This window comes from Ranitomeya variabilis, chromosome 6 (genome assembly GCF_051348905.1).
Source record: "Ranitomeya variabilis isolate aRanVar5 chromosome 6, aRanVar5.hap1, whole genome shotgun sequence".
In the NCBI taxonomy this organism is placed as follows: domain Eukaryota; kingdom Metazoa; phylum Chordata; class Amphibia; order Anura; family Dendrobatidae; genus Ranitomeya; species Ranitomeya variabilis.
Window position 1 is genome coordinate 408,157,719 of NC_135237.1, and position 26,705 is coordinate 408,184,423.

The following is a 26,705-nucleotide window of genomic DNA, read 5'->3' on the forward strand; positions in this document are numbered from 1 at the left end:
CGGGGTATCCCCTGTGTCTGAAGCGCAGGGAATCCTGAATGTGGAGACATACCCATACAGTGAAAGTTTACCTCCTGTTTCTACATAGAGCTTGGAAGGATTCAGCTAGTCAGTTTTTAACCCCTATATACTGCGATCAAATTCCGTTTTTGCGTTTGTTTTTTCCACTACTTATTACAGAGAACTAACTCTTATTTTTCAGTCCACATTGACATATGAGAGATTGTCATTCGCAGAACGAGTTGTACCTTTGAATGACACCATTCATTTTACCTCATAGTGTACTGGAAAATGGGAAAAAAAATCCAAAAAATGAATTTGTGAAAAAAATGCAATTCTAACAGTGTTTTTTTTTTTTATTTTTATGATGCAATATGATTCTCCTCATCAATACAATTGTGGCAATAGCCAGCATGTCCAGTTTTTTTTCTCATTATTTTAGTGGCGATTGTTTGCGGTGGGTCCTGGCTGTAATAAAAAGCCATCACCTACCAGGTTTGGGGCGGGCTTGCTCCATAAACCCGCTCCTGACATGTGCCGTACATGTACAGCGGGTGTCTTGAAGGGGTTACTCACATGATGTCATAGACTTAAAGATGAATTAGCTGGGTAGAAAGGCAAAATGAATAATTGTAAGTACACAGACTCATATAATATGATTATTGCAATATATTAAAAAAAACAAAAAACGTTTTGATGGAAGGAGGGCTTCTTTAATACAATATCCAAGTGAAGACAATGAGCCCAATTACAGATATATAGTGACCATACACTGTAGAGAACTTTCCTTAAAGGGAACCTGTCACCCCCCCAGTCGTTTCAAACTAAAAGAGCCACCTTGTGCAGCAGTAATGCTGCATTCTGACAAGGTGGCTCTTTTAGTTCTGGGTGCTGTAACTAGAGAAATAATCCGTTTTTTAATTTGTCAGAAAATACCTTGTCTTCAGTCAAGAAGGCCGGCGTTTCCCCCCTGCTGCAGACGCCACACAGCTGTCACTCACATCTTGTTGGCGCCGGGCGCCGCCTCCTCAGCGCTGTTTTGAAAATAGCCGGCGCCTGCGCTCTTTTCCCCTGCCTGGTGCAGGCACAGTGAGCGCTGCCCGTCTGTCCTCGTATGCAGTCTAGCTGACTGCGCCTGTGAGGCCACCCTGCCTGTGAATCCCAGCCCCGCAGTGACTTATGATTTATTCTCTAGTTACAGCACTCAGAACTAAAAGAGCCACCTTGTCAGAATGCAGCATTACTGCTGCACAAGGTAGCTCTTTTAGTTTGAAACGACTGGGGAGGGGGGGGGGGGGGGGGGCAGGTTCCCTTTAATAAAATTTCCTTCAGTGAAATTCATTAAAAACAAGTAACCATCAAGTTAGCCAAACAATGGCACCACATCCAAGTTGAAAAGCATGAAAAACACATTGTTATTTTAGTTCACAAAGATCATCAAAAGGTAAATAGATTATAATTACTGGGTATTAAAATGGTATACAGTCCATTCTGTGATCAACATAGCAAGTCCAGTATACAATCAAAGTGGCCAGTAAGCCACAGAATGGTCAGTGTATTGACATAATAGTCTCCTTACTACAGCCATCAAGACCTATTAGGACCTAACATGCATAAGAATGTAATACAGGTAGAATTACCAAAGATGCAGTGTGGTGCCAGGTACCTCTACATATGTTTTGGTGCCCAAGCGATTCCAGCAGGTACTGAAACTGTGCCTGCACCACCCCTATGACAGAGGCTATGTGCCCACGCTGCGGAATAGGGTGCGGATTTTTCCGCACCTTTTTTTGTAAAATCAGCAGGTAAAACGCACTGCGTTTTATCTGCGGATTTACCGTGGCATTAATGCAGGTTTTGTGCGGGTTCCAACTGCGGTTTTACACCTGCGGATTCCTATTATGGAGCAGGTGTAAACCGCTGCGGAATCCGCACAAAGAATTGACATGCTGCGGAAAATACAATGCAGCGTTTCCATGCGGTATTTTCCGCACCATGGGCACAGCGGATTTTGTTTTCCATAGGTGTACATGGTACTGTAAACCTGATGGAAAAGTGCTGCGAATCCACAGCGGCCAATCTACAACGTGTGCACATAGCCTAAAAGAGCGAAGCTGTGGCAGGAATAAAGTTCATTTCTTCCCAGCAGTGGGGCTCTCCGTGCAGGCACAGCATGGGGGTCAGAACACTAACCTGCAGATATCGGGTTATAGTATTATTTTACATGACAGGTTCCCTATAAGGTGCAGTAGTCGGCAGTATGGGGCTTTTGAGTTCTATCCCGTACACTGTTTTCTGGCAACTGACCATGGATAAGTCATCAATATTTAAGTCGCAGTTAACCCATGAAAATCAACATAAAACATCTTCCATAAACTGGAAGCCCTGAATGTGAACAGAACCCTGAGCCATATAATCCTATGATTCAGTATGTCGCTACGGATATTATTAGTGAACGAGCTCTATGTCATGTGATAGTATAGTTTTCATTCGATAATGTTACATTCACATATCAGCAGTGAAATGTAGTATGCTGCCCCTCCCCCAGTCACAAGGCAGCGAAACAGGTGCTGAAAGCAGAAAACAGCCTGGTGAGAAAGGCCAAGTCAGTGACATTAGTACACAGGAGGGTGCAGAGATCTGCAGGCAGCCTTATAGGCACTGCCCTGAGTCTATCCACCCCAACCCCCTATCTTATCTGTTATGTGACAAAGGCAGGATGGGCCTGGTCTACATTCCCAAAGCTCCAGGGACTAAAAACACTGGCATGTGGACATGGAGCACACATCTACCCATACAAACATCTATATGAACACGTGTCTGTAGACAGTTCCCTTATTGAAGCTGCATATTCCACACAAAATCACAGCTAAGTCACTGCAAAGTCTGCCTGTTAGTGCGGTGTGAACATAGCCTTTTTTTTCTTCCAGGTTGCCAACGTGTTAGTAAGTTGTGCATTGTTAAATTATTTTTTTTTAATGTCAGGAGCTTTTTCCAGAGAATATGTTAGAGGGAATCTGACAGCAGCATAATGTAAGAAAAGAGACCCTGATGCCAACGATGTATCACTTAGTTTACTGGGTGCAGCAGTTGTAACAGTTTCAGGGCTTAGGCCATGTGCACACGTTCAGGATTTTTAGCGTTTTTTTCGCGTTTTTTCGCTATAAAAACGCGAAAAAAACGCTAACATATGCCTCCTATTATTTACAAGGTATTCCGCATTTTTTGTGCAAATGTTGCGATTTTTTCCGCGAAAAAATCGCATAGCGGAAAAAAAAGCAACATGTTCATTAAAAATGCGGAATTGCAGGGATTCCGCACACCTAGGGGTCCATTGATCTGCTTACTTCCCGCACGGGGCTGTGCACACCATGCGGGAAGTAAGCAGATTATGTGCGGTTGGTACCCAGGGTGGAGGAGAGGAGACTCTCCTCCACGCACTGGGCACCATATAAGTGGTCAAAAAATAAGAAATAAAATAAAAAATAGTCCTATACTCACCCTCGATGTCCCGCGCAGTGTTCCCGCCTCACCGCTGCACGCTGCCGTTCGGTTCCTGTAGCTGATGTGCGGCGAAGGACCTTGCCGATGACGTCACTGTCCTGTGATTGGTCGTGAGCGGTCATGTGACCGCTCACGTGACCGTGACGTCACGGAAGGCCCTGTGCGCACAGACCAGCTATAGGAAGACGAACGGACGCCGCTGATGAGATGTCTGGGTGAGTATAAGCATTTTTTTATTTTTTTTATTATTTTTAAACATTCTATCTTTTACTATAGATGCTGCATAAGCTGCATCTATAGTAAAAAGTTGGTCACACTTGTCAAACAGTATGTTTGACAAGTGTGACCAACTTGTCAGTCAGTTTTCCAAGCGATGCTACAGATCGCTTGGAAAACTTTAGCATTCTGCAAGCTAATTACGCTTGCAGAATGCTAAAAAAACGCGAAAAAAACGGAAAAAAAACGCAAAAAAAAAAATGCGGATTTCTTGCAGAAAATTTCCGGTTTTCTTCAGGAAATTTCTGCAAGAAATCCGCAACGTGTGCACATGGCCTTAGGAAGCTAACCTGCCCACCCAGGCTCTCTATGCACATTGTCTATGGACAGAGAGCTGCTTATCAGAGGAGGGGGCATGGTCGGACCAGGGCTCCATGCACTGTAGTCAGGTCAATAATAATCTCCTAGTGATAAAAGCGTCATTATATGTAAACAGCACACAGCCTAAAGGCCCCGTCTCACATAGCGAGATCGCTAGCGAGATCGCTGCTGAGTCACAAATTTTGTGACGCAACAGCGACCTCAGTAGCGATCTCACTATGTGTGACACGTACCAGTGATCAGGCCCCTGCTGTGAGATCGCTGGTCGTGTCGGAATGGCCTGGACCTTTTTTTGGTCGTTGGGGTCCCGCTGACATCGCTGAATCGGTGTGTGTGACACGGATTCAGCGATGTCTTCACTGGTAACCAGGGTAAACATCCTGGTTACCAGCGTAAAAGTAAAAAAAAACAAACACTACATACTCACATTCCGGTGTCTGTCCCCCGGCGCTGTGCTTCTCTGCACTGTGAGCGCCGGCCAGCCGGAAAACACAGCACAGCGGTGACGTCACCGCTGTGCTTTCCGGCTATGGTGCTTACACAGTGCAGAGAAGCAGAACGCCGGGGGACAGACACCGGAATGTGAGTATGTACTGTTTTTTTTTTTTTTTTACTTTTACGCTGGTAACCAGGGTAAACATCGGGTTACTAAGCGCGGCCCTGCGCTTAGTAACCCGATGTTTACCCTGGTTACCCGGGGACCTCGGCATCGTTGGTCGCTGGAGAGCGGTCTGTGTGACAGCTCTCCAGCGATCAAACAGTGACTAAACAGCGACGCTGCAGCGATCAGCATCGTTGTCTGTATCGCTGCAGCGTCGCTGTGTGTGACGGGGCCTTAATAAATGAGCACATCGCTGAATTCAGTCTCAGCTGCTACCTCATGCTATCCTCAGATTACATAGCAAAAGCCTGCTGACAGATTCCCTTTAAGTTGATACAAGGTGTGAATAGAGCTTTTGCTGTAGATTTTGTTGGCGAATTGCCATATACGTCATCTTATGCACTGAAAGGGTGAAGTTCCCAATGAACTGCACAAATAGAATCGACATGCTGCAGGTTTGGAAATCTGCCCTCATGCGCCAATTTACATACAGAAAATGTCCACAACGAACAGAAGAGTTTTGTTGACTCTTATTACATTGCTGTTTCTATAAAAGTGCATTACTACTGAAAAATTATTGTGAATGAGTAATTTTAGAAACATAATTCATAACATTTCATAATACCCGTGCAGGGTAAACATAGGCTGCCATTCGACAAGCAAGCAAAATGCTTGTCCGTAGGGTGAAAAATTTTAAGCCGGCTTAAAAATCATTGCTCTCAGCAGCGCCTTATTCTGTGTAAGCTGGACTTGTGCTTCCAAGAACAATGCAAACCTATTCGCACAGAACGATCCATCACGCAACATCTAGTGCAGTCTGCCTGTGTACACAGGCTCTTAAATGACCACCGATCAGTAAATATGTGCCTGCTGCCGATCTTTTTATGTAAACAGACTATGGGAAAACCCATGCAGCATATCCAAATTCACCCGCTTAGGCACAAACCTCTCATCCAAGAAATGCTCTTGCCTATTTCCCCCAGATATTTCAGTGGAAGAGCAAGTTAAGCATGGCGGTGTTTTATGCTGTTACACCGTACCCCAATTATAGGTTTCCCGGGAGGCTGCCTAAACTCATACTGCCTTTTTAAATAAAATGTACTTGGCACTTACATGTGTATATAATAATCCACCTACACGGTTATCACACTCTACAGATGAGGTGATGCTCACTCATACCTCATTACAATCTGTGAATCACACCTTCTATAAACACAATCGCAGGTGAGATTTTCTGACAGGCCAAGTACATTAATATGCAGGTACTAAGCATATTAAAAGGGCTGTCCGACAATGGTGAAATCTGTGTTAAGAGCTGCAGCTTGCTGAACTCTGATGGTGTGCAATACTTTAAGGGTAGGTGCCCACAATCAGTAAACGCTGCGTGTTGGACACTGCACAATTGTGCAGCCTCCAACCCACAGTGTCCAGATGTTACAGCATAGTGGAAGGGATTTCAACAAATCCCATGCCCACTATGAGTCCAGAGACACCCACGGCTCGCCCTCAGAGATGGACATGCGGAATGCCTTTCCAGACCGCTGCATGTCAATTTCTCTTGTGGAGATGCAATTCTAGACAAGGGAAATTTCACCCATAAAAAGCATCGGAAGCGGTGAATCAGCACGGTTCAGTGAACACATGGGGATTCACCTGCGTTCAATAGACAGCAGCGCTTTGGACACAGCAGACATGCTCTACGTCCAAGCGCTGCCAGTTCCGGATTGTGGGCACATAGCCGAATGGAAGTCTCCAAACAGAGGCCAAACAACCATCTGTCTGAGATGGTTTAGAGAATTCTGCATTGGGTTGGACATGATGACCCTGGAGGTCCTTCCCGGCTCTAACATTCTATGACTAAGCTTACCTGTTCCCAGGGCTGAGGAGTCGGTAAGCCAAACCAGCGGCTGACTCCTCAATTTCCCCGATTTTTGACTCCACAGCAGTTTCATCTCCACTAAAAGCCGAGATCCTTAGATCAGGAACAGAACAGACATTTATAGGACATTTCATAACTTCCCAAATTATTATGGAGACATTTACGGATAATTTATCATGTAATTACATGCTGTACCTATAAATCATATTTCTCAGTGTGTGTGGGGCTCAATGCACATGTTAACAGTGGGGGGAGGGCAGACGTGCCAGCTGACATCCCATGGAAACCTTGTTTGTGCTGGCATTAATAGAGGGCTCAGTTTATTGTACATTACAACTGGTGAACAGTAAAAATAGTCCATGACCTTGAAAGTGACACTAAGGAGGATCGTCATGTCAGAAATTCTCTAATACGTATCCATTAGGCTGGACCCACTTAACATCTATAGAAATACTGGTAGATTGAGAAGTCTACATGGTGTGTCCTGAAGTATACAAGTTAAAAATGCAGTGCTGCGCTCTTCTGCATCCGCAGGCACCACGTGCGCACACACACACACGGTGAGGCACATCCTTACATATATCGGTCAGAAAAAGCGGATGGTAGCTGTAAACAACTTCTATGAGTCCAGAGTTCTGTACATTACACTGAGGACTAAGAACACAGAGGGTGTTCGAAACGCGTTCAGTGGGTCATGGCTGTTCTTTTCCAATAATCTGATGGTCATCTGTAAGCAGCTTTTCAATTTTAAAATGTTTAAATAAATTTTTGTCCATTTTAATTCCGGAGCTGGATTTATTTTCCTTCTAATCAAGTTTTCGGCGTTTTGGCAGTGACGGTATTTCCGCACTCGGATTTATCTTTGACCACACTGGTTCTGATCTACAAGGGTGAGCTGAAATACTAACTTTCTTTTTGTACATTACACTCATTAACTCAGATAAACAAACTGCAGCCGTCCTCATCTGATGCATGAAGAGCATCTCCTACCATAGGTACCGAGCAGTATAAAACATGTACACACTTTACTGTACAGAGGTGCTATTAGACAGCCCATCATAGCCTTCAAGTGAGTAATATGAGTGTTTTAACAGTGACATATCCACAGTGAATGATTAGAGTTTACCACCAAGCCTTCTCTCCAGTCGAATATGCTGATCTGTTATCCTCTATCTAGTACTTGGGTGGTAACGTCATTAAACAGCCTAAGAGCCTGTTCACATTCACGACTCTACCAAAGGTTAAACCCACTAAACAATGTGGGTCAGAGGTACCCCTGAGGGAGCCCTTCACTACAATGACCTGGACAGAGGCACCTCGGACTGCCCAGCTGATCAGAGGCGAGAGTCCAAAGCGGCTGTATCCCGATCATTATAGCAGAGCGCTCCCTTGGGGACACGTCCCAATCTGCTTCAATGAGTTCACATGGAACTATGACCGCATCAGTGAAATGTTCCCAGACCTTACCAGTGGCCCCTGCCAGCCATGGGCATAATGGCACCCGACAGGACGAAGCCATATGGAGAAGTCATTCAGCTCTAGTAATACCACGCGATTACCCAGCTCTGTTGGATGGATGGGCATACCTCACTAATGGAGTGTCCCTGGATAACGTGAAGTGACCGGGCACAATGGTGACGTACACTTACACTGTGGGGTCTGGAGCACTGCAATACAACTCCCAGCCTGCATCACTACAGGACTACAACTCCCAGCACTGATCCCACAACACAAAGGGACTACAACTCCCAGCCTGCATCACTACAGGACTACAACTCCAAGCACTCATACCACAACACAATGGTACCACAACTCCCAGCCTGCATCCCTGTGGGACTACACCTCTCATCATGCCCTCTGCTCCCGGACTGCACAGCGCTGTGGTATCCCCATGCACACATTGCAGTCGCCGTCCTGCCCCTGTGGCACTACACCTCCCAGCATGCCCGCCGGCGGAGCGCTTACCCACGGTGGACTTGCACGCCTCGCAGAACGTGTCGTCCGTGAAGCGCTCCATCAGGCTGGTCTTCCCCACTCCCCGGGAGCCGATGATGATAACCTGCAGTTTGAAGTCCGCGGGCCGGGGAGGCTGCTTCCTCCTGCGGCCATGAGCGCCGGTAATGGCCGGGGAGTCGCCGTACGGGATGTTATTGCTGTTCCCACCGTCGCCCCCGAATCCTCTGTGGTATCCGGGCCTCGAATCCATTAACACATCCGAACTGTCCTCACACAATCCTCCCTGCGACGTCAACACCGAGCCGGCCACGTCCGGTCCAGCCGGGGACACTGCGAGGAGGAGGAGGCCGGAGCGTCCTGGCGGCGGTCACTGGGGGTCCTGCTCCACACGGAAATGTCTGGGAGGAAACGGGACAGGAAGTGCAGAGTTGCGCGCCGCCGACACAGCGCCCCCTTAGGCCCGGGAGGAGTGAGCAGTGCTAGGCGGGTGGTCTCTCTCTCGTACCTCAGCGCTGGGAGATGTGCGGACCCCCGGGAGATGTGCGGACCCGCCGATGTTTTGGCTTGGACGTCATTGAACTTTGTGTGGGGGGTGTAGGTGACAAACACAACGTTTTATGAAGAAATCAGTCTTTTTAGACTTTTTTTTATTGTCGCCTTATCGGAGCCATTTGTTTTTTTATTTCTGTTATAGGCTTTTCCCAGGCTGAGCTTTGTCAGGGGTCTGGTGTTGGGGTACATGTAAGTTTTGGCAAACTGTTATCAACTCTTTATGGGGAGGAAGGCCGGAGTCACACTACAGCGAGATACGGCCGAGTCTCGCAGGTTAAAACCAAGCTCTGGTACCGCCGGTACCGGCACTCCGGAGCGGAGCGTGCTGCTCCATGTATTGCTATGCGGCCACACGCTCCGCTCCGGAGTGCCGGTACCGGCGGTACCAGAGCTTGGTTTTAACCTGCGAGACTCGGCCGTATCTCGCGGTGTGTGACCCCGGCCTTACCCTTGTGTACCTGACAAACTTGCAGAAAGTACAAAAATTACATTTTTATCACTAAAATGTCATATTTCCACGTCTTGATGCTATAAAATGCTGTGAGGCACCTGTGGGTTCAAAATACACCCCTAGAAGAATTCCTTGAGTGGTCCAGTTTCAAAACGGCGTCACTTATGGGGGGGTTTCTGCTGTTTTACATGTGAGGGGCTCTTCAAATGCGACATGTCATTGACAATCTATCCCAGGGAACTAGCACTCTTTCCTTTTGCTGCCCTGCCATTTTCCCAAGCAGGAGTTTTTGACCACATATGGGGTATAGTCGCATTCAGGACAAATTGCCCACAAATTATGGGGTCCGTTTTCTCCTATTATCCATTATGAAAATTACAAATTTGTGGCTAAAACAACATTTTCATGAAAAAAATTATAATTTTCAATATGACGACCTAATGTTATCAAAATCTGTGTAGTACCTGTGGGTTTAAAATGCTCACTACACTCCTGGATAAAATCCTTGAGGGGTGTAGTTTCCAAAATGGAGTCACTTGATGGGATTTTTCAGTGCTTAGGCACATCCGGGGCTCTCCAAGCACGACATGACTCCCGCAGACCATTCTATCAAAGTCTGAGTTTCAAAACATCACTTCTTCCTTTCCGAGCCCAGCCATGCGCCCAAACAGTGGTTTCCCTCCACGTGTGGGGTATCGGTGTACTCAGGAGAAATTGCTTAACTTTACACTCAGAAAATGTACAACAAATTGTGGGGTCCATCTTCTCCTGTTATCCTTCTTAAAATAAAAAAGTTGGGGCTAAAAGTACATTTTTGCTGGTAAAATGTGATTATTTTTTTTATTTTATTTTCACAGCTCTACATTATGAATTTCTATGAAGCACCTGGGGGTTCAAGGTGCTCACCACACATCTAGATAAGTTCCTTGGGGGGGGGGGTCTAGTTTCCAAAATGGGGTCACTTGTGGGGAGTTTCCACTGTTTAGGCACATCAAGGGCTCACCAAACACGACATGGTGTCCGCTCTCGATTCCAGCCTTTTTTGCGTTCAAAAAGTAAAACGGTGCTCTTTCTCTTCCGAGCCATTCCGTCTGCCGAAATAGTACTGTTCCTCCACATATTGGGTATCGTGTCCTCAGTAGAAATTGTACAACAAATTTTGGGGTCCATGTTCACCTGTTACCCTTGTGAAAATAAAAAAAATGGGTCTAAAAGTAAATTTTTGTTGTTAAAATGTGATTTTTTAATTTTCACAGCTCTGTGTTACAATCTTCTGTGAAGCACCTGGGGGGGTTCAAGGTGCACACCACACATCTAGATAAGTTCCCTGAGGGGTCTAGTCTCCAAAATAGGGTCACTTGTGGGGGGTTTCCATTGTTTAGGCACATCAGGGGCTCTCCAAACACGACGTGGCGTCTGATCTCGATTACACGCGTTTTTGTTTTCAAAAAGTCACATGGTGCTACTTCCTTTCCGAGACCTGCAGTGCGTACAAACAGTGGCTTTTCCCCACATTTGGGATAGCGACAGGAGAAATTGCACAACTAACTTTAAGGTCCATTTTTTACTGTTACCCTTGTGAAAATAACAAATTTGGAGCTAAAGTAAATTTTTTGTGAAAAAAAGTGAAATGTTAATTTTTTCCTTCCACATTGCTTTAGTTCATGTGATGCACCGGAATTGTTAATAAATTTCTTAAATGTGGTTTTGAGGACTTTGAGGGGTGCAGTTTTTAGAATGGTGTCAGTTTGGGGTATTTTCTGTAATATAGGCCCCCAAAGTCACTTCAAATGTGATGTGGTCCCTAAAAAATGGTTTTGTAAATTTTGTTGGAAAAATGAGAAATGTTGAAAAAATGATGCAGATCTAAAGTAGACATTTTCGAAATGTTATTTATTAATTATTTTGTGTAAGATAACTTTGTGATTTAAGGGCATAAGAATTAGAAGTTTGAAAATTGCAACATTTTCTACATTTTCGCCAAATTTTCTATATTTTCACAAATAAACGCAAGTTGTATCGAACAAATATCCACAGTCCAGAGGTATTGCAATCGCACAGCCGCTATGAGTTAGACCCTTACTGCTTCAGGAATGTAAAATAACATACCGTGTGTGCCTTTTTAGTCACAATAGAAAAAAATGATCGCTATACAAGCTCTACCAGGGTGCTGCTTTTCGGAAGAAACAATTTATGAGGAATGTCCAGATAAGAAAAAAGATAGCGCACTCACCGGTGTTGAGCCAAAGCGATTTATTCACATGCAATCATGCGGTGCAGGGAGGGTAGTGAACACATTGCGGATGACAGCTGTTTCGTGCTACCAAGCACTTCAACAGATCTGTTGAAGTGCTTGGTAGCACGAAACAGCTGTCATCCGCAATGTGTTCACTACCCTCCCTGCACCGCATGATTGCATGTGAATAAATCGCTTTGGCTCAACACCGGTGAGTGCGCTATCTTTTTTCTTATCTGGACATGTATCGAACAAATGTTACCACAATTATGAAGTACAATACGTCAAGAAAAAATATTTGGAGAATCAGTGGGATACATTGAAGCATTCTACAGTTATTATCACTTTGGGTTCATACTCACTTGCGCGAGACTCAAATGAGTCTCGCACGGCGATACCCGGCTCTGCACTCGGCACTCAGATCGGAGCATGCGGCCGCATAGGAATACATGCAGCCACACGCTCCGCTCCTCTCTGCCAGGTGCAGTGCCGGGTATCGCCATGCGAGACTCTTTCCAGTCTCGCGCAAGTGAGTATGATCCCATAATGTGACTCTGGTGAGATTTCAAAAATTTGGTCTGGTCATTAACCCCTTCACCCCCAAGGGTGGTTTGCACGTTAATGACCAGGCCAATTTTTACATTTCTGACCACTGTCCCTTTATGGGGTTATAACTCTGGAACGCTTCAACGGATCCTGGTGATTCTGACACTGTTTTCTCGTGACATATTGTACTTCATGATAGTGGTAAAATTTCTTTGATATTACCTGAGTTTATTTGTGAAAAAAATGGAAATTTGACGAAAATTTTGAAAATTTAGCAATTTTCCCAACTTTGAATTTTTATGCAATTAAATCACAGTGATATGTCACACAAAATACTTAATAAGTAACATTTCCCACATGTCTACTTTACATCAGCACAATTTTGGAACCAAACTTTTTTTTTGTTAGGGAATTATAAGGGTTAAAATTTGACCAGCAATTTCTCATTTTTACAACACCATTTTTTTTTAGGGACCACATCTCATTTGAAGTCATTTTGAGGGGTCTATATGATAGAAAATACCCAAGTGTGACACCATTCTAAAAACTGCACCCCTCAAGGTGCTCAAAACCACATTCAAGAAGTTTAACCCTTCAGGTGTTTCACAGGAATTTTTGGAATGTTTAAATAAAAATGAACATTTAACTTTTTTTCACACAAAATTTACTTCAGCTCCAATTTGTTTTATTTTAACAAGGATAACAGGAGAAAATGGACCCCAAAAGATGTTGTACAATTTGTCCTGAGTACGCCGATACCCCATATGTGGGGGTAAACCACTGTTTGGGCGCATGACAGAACTCGGAAGCGATGGAGCGCCATTTGACTTTTCAATGCAAAATTGACTGGAATTGAGATGGGACGCCATGTTGCGTTTGGAGAGCCCCTGATGTGCCTAAACATTGAAACCCCCCACAAGTGACACCATTTTGGAAAGTAGACCCCCTAAGGAACTTGTTTAATTGAAGAAAACTGAAACACTATCAAAGGTAATGATGGGGAGCAGACCTCATCAGCTCCCTCAGCACACCCACAGGGTGTCTGAAAAAAGGAATAGCTCCAAATAGAAATTGGTATAAAACAGCGGAGCAAAAACATCCATGACCACATTCTTATTTATATAAAATTAAAACTTTTATTCAATATTTGTACCACAAAAATGTAACAACAATAACCTTAAATACTGCGGTAGGTGCTATATGCACCCCGCAAAAGCAAGGAGGCAACCAACAAAAAGGGACGTAATAATAGCCAGGTCAGCAGGGAGACGCACATGTATATAAATGTGCTCCTGATCTCTTCCGCCTACTAGAGTGCCCAGCCCAAATAGTAAACCAAACAAGATACATACAGTGTCTTAGTGACATATGATAGAGGGCTCTGATGCCAAACCAGCATCAAACACTAAGTCAGGCTTACCCATAGTGGTTTCTTGAAAAGGGTTCCCCCTCGTGACGTGGCTCCCCTGGACGCGCGTTTCGCGTTACCGCTTTCTCAGCAGGGTTGGTGTAATGTCGTTCTTGTGCCATTTAAATATCAGAATGACCGGAAATGGAGCCGGCATTACGGCGCATGCGCGGTGACGTCCATGGCTCGTCATAGCCTAGACCGTCCCAGCAGAGCGAGCATAGGGGGAAAACACCTCCCATAGACGTCATGTAATGCTCGCTCTGCTGATAGGGACGGGCGCAGCACAGAGCGCTCACCCTGGACCACAGCGGGCATGCGCACGCCTAACATCCATTTTTGGAAGGATAACAACGTCGGCCATCTTTTCAGGGACTCACAGGGCTAGATGTCCGAATCCACCATAAAAATGTATATCATAAATCATTGCACATATGTGAGATAGTGGTATCGGGACAAAACCAGGGTAAAATATACCACTGTACTCCAAATAACAAAGTGAAATAAGGCATAAATTTACAATAATATAATAAGTGCATAAAGTGACCAGTGTATAGTGATATTTCTATTTATAATGCAAATACAAGAAAAACAATTAAAAACATAGCATTCCGATCCTCTGAAGCAGAACATCCATAGCTCCCATCTTTTTTCTTCTTTCGACACCAAGTTGCAAGGTGATCATATTTTATGGAGATAACAGACATCATACCGCCCAAATGATACCAATGGCCGTTAATATATAAGAGAACTAAAATAAAAAACAATAAACACACAAAAAAACAATTAATAAAAACAAATTAAAATAGGATGGTGACCGTACTCAGGAACACAGAATACAACATGGGCAGAAACCTACCCAATGAATCATTAGCAACTATCTAATTTACCTCCGCTGCACAGACGGAGAGGAGGGAGGATGTGGCATAATACAGATTCTAGGTATTTTAGAGGAAGGGGGCAAAGCTCAATTTTTCATTTAGCCCCTTGGGAGTTGTAGTATCAAGGGTGACAATCCACCTACACTCATGTTGCGCAAGTACCTTGGCGATATTGCCACCCCTGATCCCTCCATGTATCTTCTCTATACCTCTTATGCTCAAACCTCTGGGGTCACTATCATGATATTTATGAAAATGTCTTGGCAGAGTTTTTAAAGCTGCCACATCACTTGCCTTTTTTACATTTTTCGCCGCACTGATGTCGCGTACATGTTCACGCGTCCGAATTCGTAACTCCCTAGATGTGAGTCCCACATAAATAAGGGAGCAGGGGCATGTTGCATAGTAAACGACATAGGTCGTGCTACATGAAATGTAGTCTCTAATTTTAAATTCCCTGCTCCCATCTGAAGTCTTGAAGGTCCCACATCTAAGGATATTCGGACACGCGACACATGAACCGCATGGATAACACCCTTGTCTTGGGCTACTCACATCCAGGAAATTCCTACTCTTGTTTTTGGCTACATAATGGCTTCTCACCAAATTGTCTTTTATATTTCTACCTCTCCGTTGGGTCATCAGAGGGAAGTCTGTCAAATGTGAGGCCAGTACTGCATCAGTCTGTAATACAGACCAGTGTCTGTTCAAAATCTCCCGGATGTGGTGCCACTGACAATTCGAAGTTGATATAAATCTGACCCCAGGATCGTCATTGCATTTAAACCTCCTTCCTGGTGCCAACAAATCCTCCCTCCGTGTAGACCTAGCTCTTCTATACCCCGCCCTGATGCTCCGGCGGCTGTAACCCCTTGCCCGGAAACGTTCCGTTAGAATGGCGGACTGTCTCTCAAAGCGGGCCTCTGTGGAGCATACCCGCCTGTTCCTCAAAAATTGTCCAACTGGGATGGCCTTAATAACAGAATAGTTGTGTGCCGAGGACGCATGTAACAATGAGTTTACGGAAGTTTCCTTCCGATATAGATCCGTTTCAATGGAACCATCCTCGGCAACACATAACGTAATATCTAAAAAATCAATAGTGGTTTTGTGCCAGGAATAAGTAAATTTTAAATTAAATGAATTTTGATTTAGCTCCTGCATAAATTTGGATAGGCTGGTCTCGCCACCGTTCCAGATCATCAGAACGTCATCAATGTAGCGAAACCAGCCCACCACTGGGTCCGCGGCATGTGCCCCGTCCCCCTGGAAGACACATCTCTCCCAGAACCCCAAAAAGAGGTTAGCGTATGACGGGGCACATGCCGCGCCCATTGCCGTACCTTGTAACTGTAAATAAAACTTATCTTTGAAAACAAAATAATTATGAGTTAAAATAAACTCCAATAACTCCAAAACAAATTCAATTAGATGTCCATCCCAGTTGGTACCCTCGAGGAAAAAACGGGCAGCCCGCAGACCATCTTCGTGTCTAATGGATGTATATAACGATTCTATGTCAATAGTGACAAGGATCATACCCGCTTCAAGAGACAGCCCATCCACTCTCCTTAATACATCCGTAGTGTCTCTGACATAGGAGGGAAGCGTCTCAACCAATGGTTTTAAGTAAAAGTCTACCAGTTTGCAGACATTATCACATAATCCCCCTATGCCAGAGACAATCGGTCGTCCAGGTGGGTTCACAGCATCCTTATGCACCTTGGGCAGGGCATAGAAGGTTGCAATTCTTGGGAATTTAGGTACAAGTCCCTCCATAATTTTCCTAGGGACAGCATCAAACCCGTCCGCCAGATCCAGGATGCGTATCAATTTAGTCATGAAGGTCTGAGTGGGATCCTGAGGCAGGACACGATATGTATCCTTGTTCCTCAGCTGTCGCATAATCTCCCTTTCGTATTTTTCGATAGGCCATATCACCACATTCCCTCCCTTGTCTGCTGGTTTAATTACCACGGAATCAAGTTCCTGAAGTTCCCTTAGGGCTTTCCTTTGGCCCACTGTAAGATTATCATTATAAAGTCTCCTTGGCAATTTGGCCAAATCTTCCGTGACCAGCCTGCAAAAAATGTCCACTTGTGGGCATAAAGACAGGGGAGGGAATGTGGTTGACCTAGGCATGAGTGTAGGAGGGAATTTACCTAAAGAATCTGGTTGTTGCTCCTTCAGAAGATCCTCCAACACTGATAAAGCATCAGCTTCCGCCTCATTCAAAGATATGTCACCAAGATTTCTCTGGCCATGTAGTTTTTTGAGAAGTAATTTGCGGCAAAATAAGTGGGTGTCTTTTACGACTGTAAAGAAATCAAAATGATTAGAGGGAACAAAATTCAAACCTAGTTTTAGAACCTCAATCTGCGTATTCGATAATGAATGGGAGGATAGGTTAATCACCTCTAGACCTGTGTTCTTGACTCTACGTTCATATAGGGGTGGAGGAGTGAGTTTCCTTCTCTTCCCATTGTATTTACCCTTGGCCGCTCTATTTGGCTGTGTTTTTCGCTCCCTTCCTCCATCCGATGTATTAGAGCGATCAGAGGCTATACTTATTTCATCTGCAGATACTACAGACGAAATGGATCCTGATCTAGTTTGTGATCCTGGGCGGATTTTATTTTTGTTTTTGCCCATCCTCCAACGATAAACTCGATTTTCCCGGTAATCTAAGCTATCTCTTTGTAGTTTTTTGGTTTTAGTCTCACTGATCTCCTTTTCCCACTTCTTAAAATCATCATCCAGGTCATTATTTAGTTTCTCCAATGCCTCTATAGTCAAATCCTCCTTTATGATATTTTGAATGGCGTCAATCTCTTTTTCCAACTCAGTCAGTTTTTTTGTATCCAATTGTATGAGCAAATCAATAAACCCCCTGGAGCATTTGGCAGCAACAGTCTCCCACTCAGACCTAAATGTTTCATCCTCCACTGGAAAAGAGGGGAATATCTGTACACGCAATCCCCTCGGGATCAAGCCACGGGCCAAATACTGCCCCAAGGTAGCCTTATTCCACCAAAGTCTCGTACGTCTGTGCAGCAGAGATTTTAGCTTAGTAATTCTCTCTCTAGAGTCGTCACCATTCATAGTTAAAACACCATCCGACCCTTCTTTGAAAACCTCCTGCAGCCGAGACAGCCAAGTCTGGTCTCGTGTCCGAAAATCCATCGGCTTCAGTTTAGTGGCTGTGAGACACACAGAAAGACACAGTTTAATTGAAGAAAACTGAAACACTATCAAAGGTAATGATGGGGAGCAGACCTCATCAGCTCCCTCAGCACACCCACAGGGTGTCTGAAAAAAGGAATAGCTCCAAATAGAAATTGGTATAAAACAGCGGAGCAAAAACATCCATGACCACATTCTTATTTATATAAAATTAAAACTTTTATTCAATATTTGTACCACAAAAATGTAACAACAATAACCTTAAATACTGCGGTAGGTGCTATATGCACCCCGCAAAAGCAAGGAGGCAACCAACAAAAAGGGACGTAATAATAGCCAGGTCAGCAGGGAGACGCACATGTATATAAATGTGCTCCTGATCTCTTCCGCCTACTAGAGTGCCCAGCCCAAATAGTAAACCAAACAAGATACATACAGTGTCTTAGTGACATATGATAGATGTTTTTCAGACACCCTGTGGGTGTGCTGAGGGAGCTGATGAGCTCTGCTGCACAGACGTACGAGACTTAGGAATAAGGCTACCTTGGGGCAGTATTTGGCCCGTGGCTTGATCCCGAGGGGATTGCGTGTACAGATATTCCCCTCTTTTCCAGTGGAGGATGAAACATTTAGGTCTGAGTGGGAGACTGTTGCTGCCAAATGCTCCAGGGGGTTTATTGATTTGCTCATACAATTGGATACAAAAAAACTGACTGAGTTGGAAAAAGAGATTGACGCCATTCAAAATATCATAAAGGAGGATTTGACTATAGAGGCATTGGAGAAACTAAATAATGACCTGGATGATGATTTTAAGAAGTGGGAAAAGGAGATCAGTGAGACTAAAACCAAAAAACTACAAAGAGATAGCTTAGATTACCGGGAAAATCGAGTTTATCGTTGGAGGATGGGCAAAAACAAAAATAAAATCCGCCCAGGATCACAAACTAGATCAGGATCCATTTCGTCTGTAGTATCTGCAGATGAAATAAGTATAGCCTCTGATCGCTCTAATACATCGGATGGAGGAAGGGAGCGAAAAATACAGCCAAATAGAGCGGCCAAGGGTAAATACAATGGGAAGAGAAGGAAACTCACTCCTCCACCCCTATATGAACGTAGAGTCAAGAACACAGGTCTAGAGGTGATTAACCTATCCTCCCATTCATTATCGAATACGCAGATTGAGGTTCTAAAACTAGGTTTGAATTTTGTTCCCTCTAATCATTTTGATTTCTTTACAGTCGTAAAAGACACCCACTTATTTTGCCGCAAATTACTTCTCAAAAAACTACATGGCCAGAGAAATCTTGGTGACATATCTTTGAATGAGGCGGAAGCTGATGCTTTATCAGTGTTGGAGGATCTTCTGAAGGAGCAACAACCAGATTCTTTAGGTAAATTCCCTCCTACACTCATGCCTAGGTCAACCACATTCCCTCCCCTGTCTTTATGCCCACAAGTGGACATTTTTTGCAGGCTGGTCACGGAAGATTTGGCCAAATTGCCAAGGAGACTTTATAATGATAATCTTACAGTGGGCCAAAGGAAAGCCCTAAGGGAACTTCAGGAACTTGATTCCGTGGTAATTAAACCAGCAGACAAGGGAGGGAATGTGGTGATATGGCCTATCGAAAAATACGAAAGGGAGATTATGCGACAGCTGAGGAACAAGGATACATATCGTGTCCTGCCTCAGGATCCCACTCAGACCTTCATGACTAAATTGATACGCATCCTGGATCTGGCGGACGGGTTTGATGCTGTCCCTAGGAAAATTATGGAGGGACTTGTACCTAAATTCCCAAGAATTGCAACCTTCTATGCCCTGCCCAAGGTGCATAAGGATGCTGTGAACCCACCTGGACGACCGATTGTCTCTGGCATAGGGGGATTATGTGATAATGTCTGCAAACTGGTAGACTTTTACTTAAAACCATTGGTTGAGACGCTTCCCTCCTATGTCAGAGACACTACGGATGTATTAAGGAGAGTGGATGGGCTGTCTCTTGAAGCGGGTATGATCCTTGTCACTATTGACATAGAATCGTTATATACATCCATTAGACACGAAGATGGTCTGCGGGCTGCCCGTTTTTTCCTCGAGGGTACCAACTGGGATGGACATCTAATTGAATTTGTTTTGGAGTTATTGGAGTTTATTTTAACTCATAATTATTTTGTTTTCAAAGATAAGTTTTATTTACAGTTACAAGGTACGGCAATGGGCGCGGCATGTGCCCCGTCATACGCTAACCTCTTTTTGGGGTTCTGGGAGAGATGTGTCTTCCAGGGGGACGGGGCACATGCCGCGGACCCAGTGGTGGGCTGGTTTCGCTACATTGATGACGTTCTGATGATCTGGAACGGTGGCGAGACCAGCCTATCCAAATTTATGCAGGAGCTAAATCAAAATTCATTTAATTTAAAATTTACTTATTCCTGGCACAAAACCACTATTGATTTTTTAGATATTACGTTATGTGTTGCCGAGGATGGTTCCATTGAAACGGATCTATATCGGAAGGAAACTTCCGTAAACTCATTGTTACATGCGTCCTCGGCACACAACTATTCTGTTATTAAGGCCATCCCAGTTGGACAATTTTTGAGGAACAGGCGGGTATGCTCCACAGAGGCCCGCTTTGAGAGACAGTCCGCCATTCTAACGGAACGTTTCCGGGCAAGGGGTTACAGCCGCCGGAGCATCAGGGCGGGGTATAGAAGAGCTAGGTCTACACGGAGGGAGGATTTGTTGGCACCAGGAAGGAGGTTTAAATGCAATGACGATCCTGGGGTCAGATTTATATCAACTTCGAATTGTCAGTGGCACCACATCCGGGAGATTTTGAACAGACACTGGTCTGTATTACAGACTGATGCAGTACTGGCCTCACATTTGACAGACTTCCCTCTGATGACCCAACGGAGAGGTAGAAATATAAAAGACAATTTGGTGAGAAGCCATTATGTAGCCAAAAACAAGAGTAGGAATTTCCTGGATGTGAGTAGCCCAAGACAAGGGTGTTATCCATGCGGTTCATGTGTCGCGTGTCCGAATATCCTTAGATGTGGGACCTTCAAGACTTCAGATGGGAGCAGGGAATTTAAAATTAGAGACTACATTTCATGTAGCACGACCTATGTCGTTTACTATGCAACATGCCCCTGCTCCCTTATTTATGTGGGACTCACATCTAGGGAGTTACGAATTCGGACGCGTGAACATGTACGCGACATCAGTGCGGCGAAAAATGTAAAAAAGGCAAGTGATGTGGCAGCTTTAAAAACTCTGCCAAGACATTTTCATAAATATCATGATAGTGACCCCAGAGGTTTGAGCATAAGAGGTATAGAGAAGATACATGGAGGGATCAGGGGTGGCAATATCGCCAAGGTACTTGCGCAACATGAGTGTAGGTGGATTGTCACCCTTGATACTACAACTCCCAAGGGGCTAAATGAAAAATTGAGCTTTGCCCCCTTCCTCTAAAATACCTAGAATCTGTATTATGCCACATCCTCCCTCCTCTCCGTCTGTGCAGCGGAGGTAAATTAGATAGTTGCTAATGATTCATTGGGTAGGTTTCTGCCCATGTTGTATTCTGTGTTCCTGAGTACGGTCACCATCCTATTTTAATTTGTTTTTATTAATTGTTTTTTTGTGTGTTTATTGTTTTTTATTTTAGTTCTCTTATATATTAACGGCCATTGGTATCATTTGGGCGGTATGATGTCTGTTATCTCCATAAAATATGATCACCTTGCAACTTGGTGTCGAAAGAAGAAAAAAGATGGGAGCTATGGATGTTCTGCTTCAGAGGATCGGAATGCTATGTTTTTAATTGTTTTTCTTGTATTTGCATTATAAATAGAAATATCACTATACACTGGTCACTTTATGCACTTATTATATTATTGTAAATTTATGCCTTATTTCACTTTGTTATTTGGAGTACAGTGGTATATTTTACCCTGGTTTTGTCCCGATACCACTATCTCACATATGTGCAATGATTTATGATATACATTTTTATGGTGGATTCGGACATCTAGCCCTGTGAGTCCCTGAAAAGATGGCCGACGTTGTTATCCTTCCAAAAATGGATGTTAGGCGTGCGCATGCCCGCTGTGGTCCAGGGTGAGCGCTCTGTGCTGCGCCCGTCCCTATCAGCAGAGCGAGCATTACATGACGTCTATGGGAGGTGTTTTCCCCCTATGCTCGCTCTGCTGGGACGGTCTAGGCTATGACGAGCCATGGACGTCACCGCGCATGCGCCGTAATGCCGGCTCCATTTCCGGTCATTCTGATATTTAAATGGCACAAGAACGACATTACACCAACCCTGCTGAGAAAGCGGTAACGCGAAACGCGCGTCCAGGGGAGCCACGTCACGAGGGGGAACCCTTTTCAAGAAACCACTATGGGTAAGCCTGACTTAGTGTTTGATGCTGGTTTGGCATCAGAGCCCTCTATCATATGTCACTAAGACACTGTATGTATCTTGTTTGGTTTACTATTTGGGCTGGGCACTCTAGTAGGCGGAAGAGATCAGGAGCACATTTATATACATGTGCGTCTCCCTGCTGACCTGGCTATTATTACGTCCCTTTTTGTTGGTTGCCTCCTTGCTTTTGCGGGGTGCATATAGCACCTACCGCAGTATTTAAGGTTATTGTTGTTACATTTTTGTGGTACAAATATTGAATAAAAGTTTTAATTTTATATAAATAAGAATGTGGTCATGGATGTTTTTGCTCCGCTGTTTTATACCAACCCCTAAGGAACTTATCTAGAGGTGTGGTGAGCACTTTGACCCACCAAGTGCTTCACAGAAGTTTATAATGCAGAGCCGTAAAAATAAAACAAAAATTTTTTCCCACAAAAAATATTTTTTAGCCCCCAGTTTTGTATTTTCCCGAGGGTAAGAGAAGAAATTGGACCCCAAAAGTTGTTGTCCAATTTGTCCTGAGTATGCCGATACCCCATATGTGGGGGGGAACCACTGTTTGGGCGCATGGGAGGGCTCGGAAGGGATGGAGCGCCATTTGGAATGCAGACTTAGATGGAATGTTCTGCAGGCGTCACATTGCGTTTGCAGAGCCCCTAATGTGTTATGGACCTGGTGGTTAGGAGCACCCGGAATGACCTGATGAGTAAATTCAAAATCGGGACAAGCTCTGGGTAAGTGGGAACTCTGCTGACCGCAACCCTACTCCTATCACACACAACTAGAAATAGCCGTGGAGCGTACCTAACTCTCCCTAGACGCCTCTTCACAGCCTAAAGGTACCTTCACATTAAGCGACGCTGCAGCGATAGCGACAACGATGCCGATCGCTGCAGCGTCGCTGTTTGATCGCTGGAGAGCTGTCACACAGACCGCTCTCCAGCGACCAACGATGCCGAGGTCCCTGGGTAACCAGGGTAAACATCGGGTTACTAAGCGCAGGGCCGCGCTTAGTAACCCGATGTTTACCCTGGTTACCAGCGTAAAATGTAAAAAAAACAAACAGTACATACTTACATTCGCGTCCCCCGGCGTCCGCTTCCTGCACTGACTGAGCGCCGGCCCTAACAGCAGAGCGGTGACGTCACCGCTGTGCTGTACTTTCACTTTCACTTTACGGCGCTCAGTCAGTGTGGGAAGCGGACGCCGGGGGACGCGAAGGTGAGTATGTACTGTTTGTTTTTTTTACATTTTACGCTGGTAACCAGGGTAAACATTGGGTTACTAAGCGCGGCCCTGCGCTTAGTAACCCGATGTTTACCCTGGTTACCAGTGTAAAAGATCGCTGGTATCGTTGCTTTTGGTGTCAAACACGACGATACACGCCGGTCTGACGACCAAATAAAGTTCTGAACTTTGTTCAACGACCAGCGATATCACAGCAGGATCCTGATCGCTGCTGCGTGTCAAACTAAACGATATCGCTAGCCAGGACGCTGCAACGTCACGGATCGCTAGCGATATCGTTTAGTGTGGAGGTACCTTAAGAGCTAACTACACCTAAAGATAGAAATAGAAGCCTTACCTTGCCTCAGAGAAATTCCCCAAAGGTAAAGGCAGACCCCCACATATATTGACTGTGAGTTAAGAGGAAAGTCACAAACACAGGAATGAAACAGGTTTTAGCAAAGGAGGCCAGATTTCACTAAATAGTCAGAGGATAGAAAAGGGATCTATGCGGTCAGCACAAAAGACTACAAAAAACCACGCAGAGTGAGCAAAAAGACTCCCCACACCGACTCACGGTGTGGAGGTGCCACTCTGCACCCCAGAGCTTCCAGCTAGCAAGGGAACATCATGATAGCAAGCTGGACTAGAAATTAGCAGTAACAACAAATGAACTAGCAAAGACTTAGCTTATGCTGGAGTAGACAGGTCCTCAGAGTAGTCCAAGAGAGATCTGAACCAATACTGAAACAATGACAGCTGGCATGAAGTAACGATCTGAGTGGAGTTAAATAGGGAAGCAACATAGCAATAAACGAGAGCAGCTGATAAAGCCAACCTCAGTGACCAGCAGTTCCGCTCGAAGCCATCAGAGGGAGTCCAAGAGCAGAACTAACCAAAGTACCATTCATGACCACAGGAGGGAGTCCGAGAACGGAATTCACAACACTAATGTACCTAAACAGTAAAACCCCCCCACAAGTGACACCATTTTGGAAAGTAGACCCCCTAAGGAACTCATCTAGATGTGTTGTGAGAGCTTTGAACCCCCAAGTGTTTCACTACAGTTTATAACGCAGAGCCTTGAAAATAAAAATAAAAAAATTTTCCCCAAAAAATTATTTTTTAGCCCCCAGTTTTGTATTTTCCCAAGGGTAACAGGAGAAACTGGACCCCAAAAGTTGTGTCCAATTTATCTTGAGTATGCTGATACCCCATATGTGGGGGGTAACCACCGTTTGGGCGCATGGGAGGACTCGGAAGGGAAGGAGCGCCATTTGGAATGCAGACTTAGATGGAATGGTCTGCAGGCGTCACATTGCGTTTGCAGAGCCCCTAATGTACCTAAACAGTTGAAACCCCCGACAAGTGACACCATTTTGGAAAGTAGACCCCTAAGGAACTCATGTAGATGTGTTGTGAGAGCTTTGAACCCCCAAGTGTTTCACTACACTACAGTTTATAACGCAGAGCCGTGCAAATAAAAAATATTTTTTTTTCCACAAAAATTATTTTTTAGCCCCCAGTTTTGTATTTTCCCAAGGGTAGCAGGAGAAATTGGACCCCAAAAGTTGTTCTCCAATGTGTTCCGAGTACGCTGATACCCCATATGTTGGGGTAAACCCCTGTTTGGGCGCACGGGAGAGCTCGGAAGGGAAGGAGCACTGTTTTTCTTTTTCAACGCAGAATTGGCTGGAATTGAGATCGGACGCCATGTCGCGTTTGGAGAGCCCCTGATGTGCCTAAACAGTGGAAACCCCCCAATTATAACTGAAACCCTAATCCAAACACACCCCTAACCCTAATCCCAACGGTAACCCTAACCACACCTCTAACCCAGACACACCCCTATCCCTAATCCCAACCCTATTCCCAACCGTAAATGTAATCCAAACCCTAACTTTAGCCCCAACCCTAACTGTAGCCCTAACCCTAACGGGAAAATGGAAATAAATAAATTTTTTTAATTTTTCCCTAATTAAGCGGGCGATGAAGGGGGGTTTGATTTACTTTTATAGCAGGTTTTTTAGCGGATTTTTATGATTAGCAGCCGTCACACACTGAAAGACACTTTTTATTGCAAAAAATATTTTTTGCGTTACCACATTTTGAGAGCTATAATTTTTCCATATTTGAGTCCACAGAGTCATGTGAGGTCTTGTTTTTTGCGGGACGAGTTGACGTTTTTATTGGTAACATGTTCGGGCACGGGAGATTTTTTGATCGCTTTTTATTCCGATTTTTGTGAGGCAGAATGACCAAAAGCCAGCTATTTATGAATTTCTTTTGGGGGAGGCGTTTATACCGTTCCGCGTTTGGTAAAATTGATAAAGCAGTTTTATACTTCGGGTCAGTACGATTACAGCGATACCTCATTTATATCATTTTTTTTATGTTTTGGCACTTTTATACGATAAAAACTATTTTATAGAAAAAATAATTATTTTGGCATCGCTTTATTCTGAGGACTATAACTTTTTTATTTTTTCGCTGATGATGCTGTATGGCGGCTCGTTTTTTTGCGGGACAAGATGACGTTTTCAGCAGTACCATGGTTATATCCGTCTCTTTGATCGCGTGTTATTCCACTTTTTGCTTGGCAGTATGAGAATAAAGCGTTGTTTTTTGCCAGGTTTTTTTTTTTTTTTTTTTTTTTTTTTACGGTGTTCACTGAAGGGGTTAACTAGTGATATAGTTTTATAGGTGGGGTCGTTACGGACGCAGCGATACTAAATATGTGTACTTTTATTGTTTGATTTTTTTTTATTTAAAGAAATGTATTTATGGGAATAATATATATATATTTTTCTTTATTTAGGAATTTTTTTTTTTATTTTTTTTTTTTACACACGTGGAAATTTTTTTTTTTACTTTGTCCCTGGGGGGGACATCACAGATCGCTGATCTGACAGTTTGCACAGCACCGATCTGAGTTCCAGTGCTGCAGGCTTACCAGAGCCTGGTCTGCACCCGGATGCAGCCCCGCGGCCATTTTGGATCCGGGGCCTGCAGGGATAGGAGGTAAGAGACCCTCGCAGCAACGCGATCACATCGCGTTGCTCCAGGGGTCTCAGGGAAGCATGCGATGCTTCCCTGTACCGCTCGCACACCGCGATCATGTTTGATCGCGGTGTGCCGGGGGTTAATGTGCCGGGGGCGGTCCATGACCACTCCTGGCACATAGTGTCGGATGTCAGCTGTGATAGGCAGCTGACACCCGGCTGCGATCAGCC

At 44.5% G+C, this 26,705-nt stretch overlaps 1 protein-coding gene and 1 long non-coding RNA gene across 2 annotated transcripts in view; one reads left to right on the plus strand and one right to left on the minus strand.

Annotated features, from left to right (window-relative positions):
- The window catches only part of RAB12 (RAB12, member RAS oncogene family), a 29,193-nt gene extending 20,216 nt beyond the window's left edge, over window positions 1-8,977 (minus strand). The window contains exon 1 of the mRNA XM_077270221.1: window positions 8,547-8,977. Within this exon, the coding sequence (XP_077126336.1) occupies window positions 8,547-8,787 (241 nt within the window). The 5' untranslated portion in view covers window positions 8,788-8,977. The remainder of the gene's footprint in view (window positions 1-8,546) is intronic.
- A 48-nt stretch (window positions 8,978-9,025) lies between these two features.
- Window positions 9,026-26,705, plus strand: part of LOC143782607 (uncharacterized) — a 79,159-nt gene continuing 61,479 nt past the window's right edge. The window contains exons 1-2 of the long non-coding RNA XR_013217003.1: window positions 9,026-9,135; window positions 9,232-9,278. This is a non-coding gene — a long non-coding RNA (uncharacterized LOC143782607). The remainder of the gene's footprint in view (window positions 9,136-9,231; window positions 9,279-26,705) is intronic.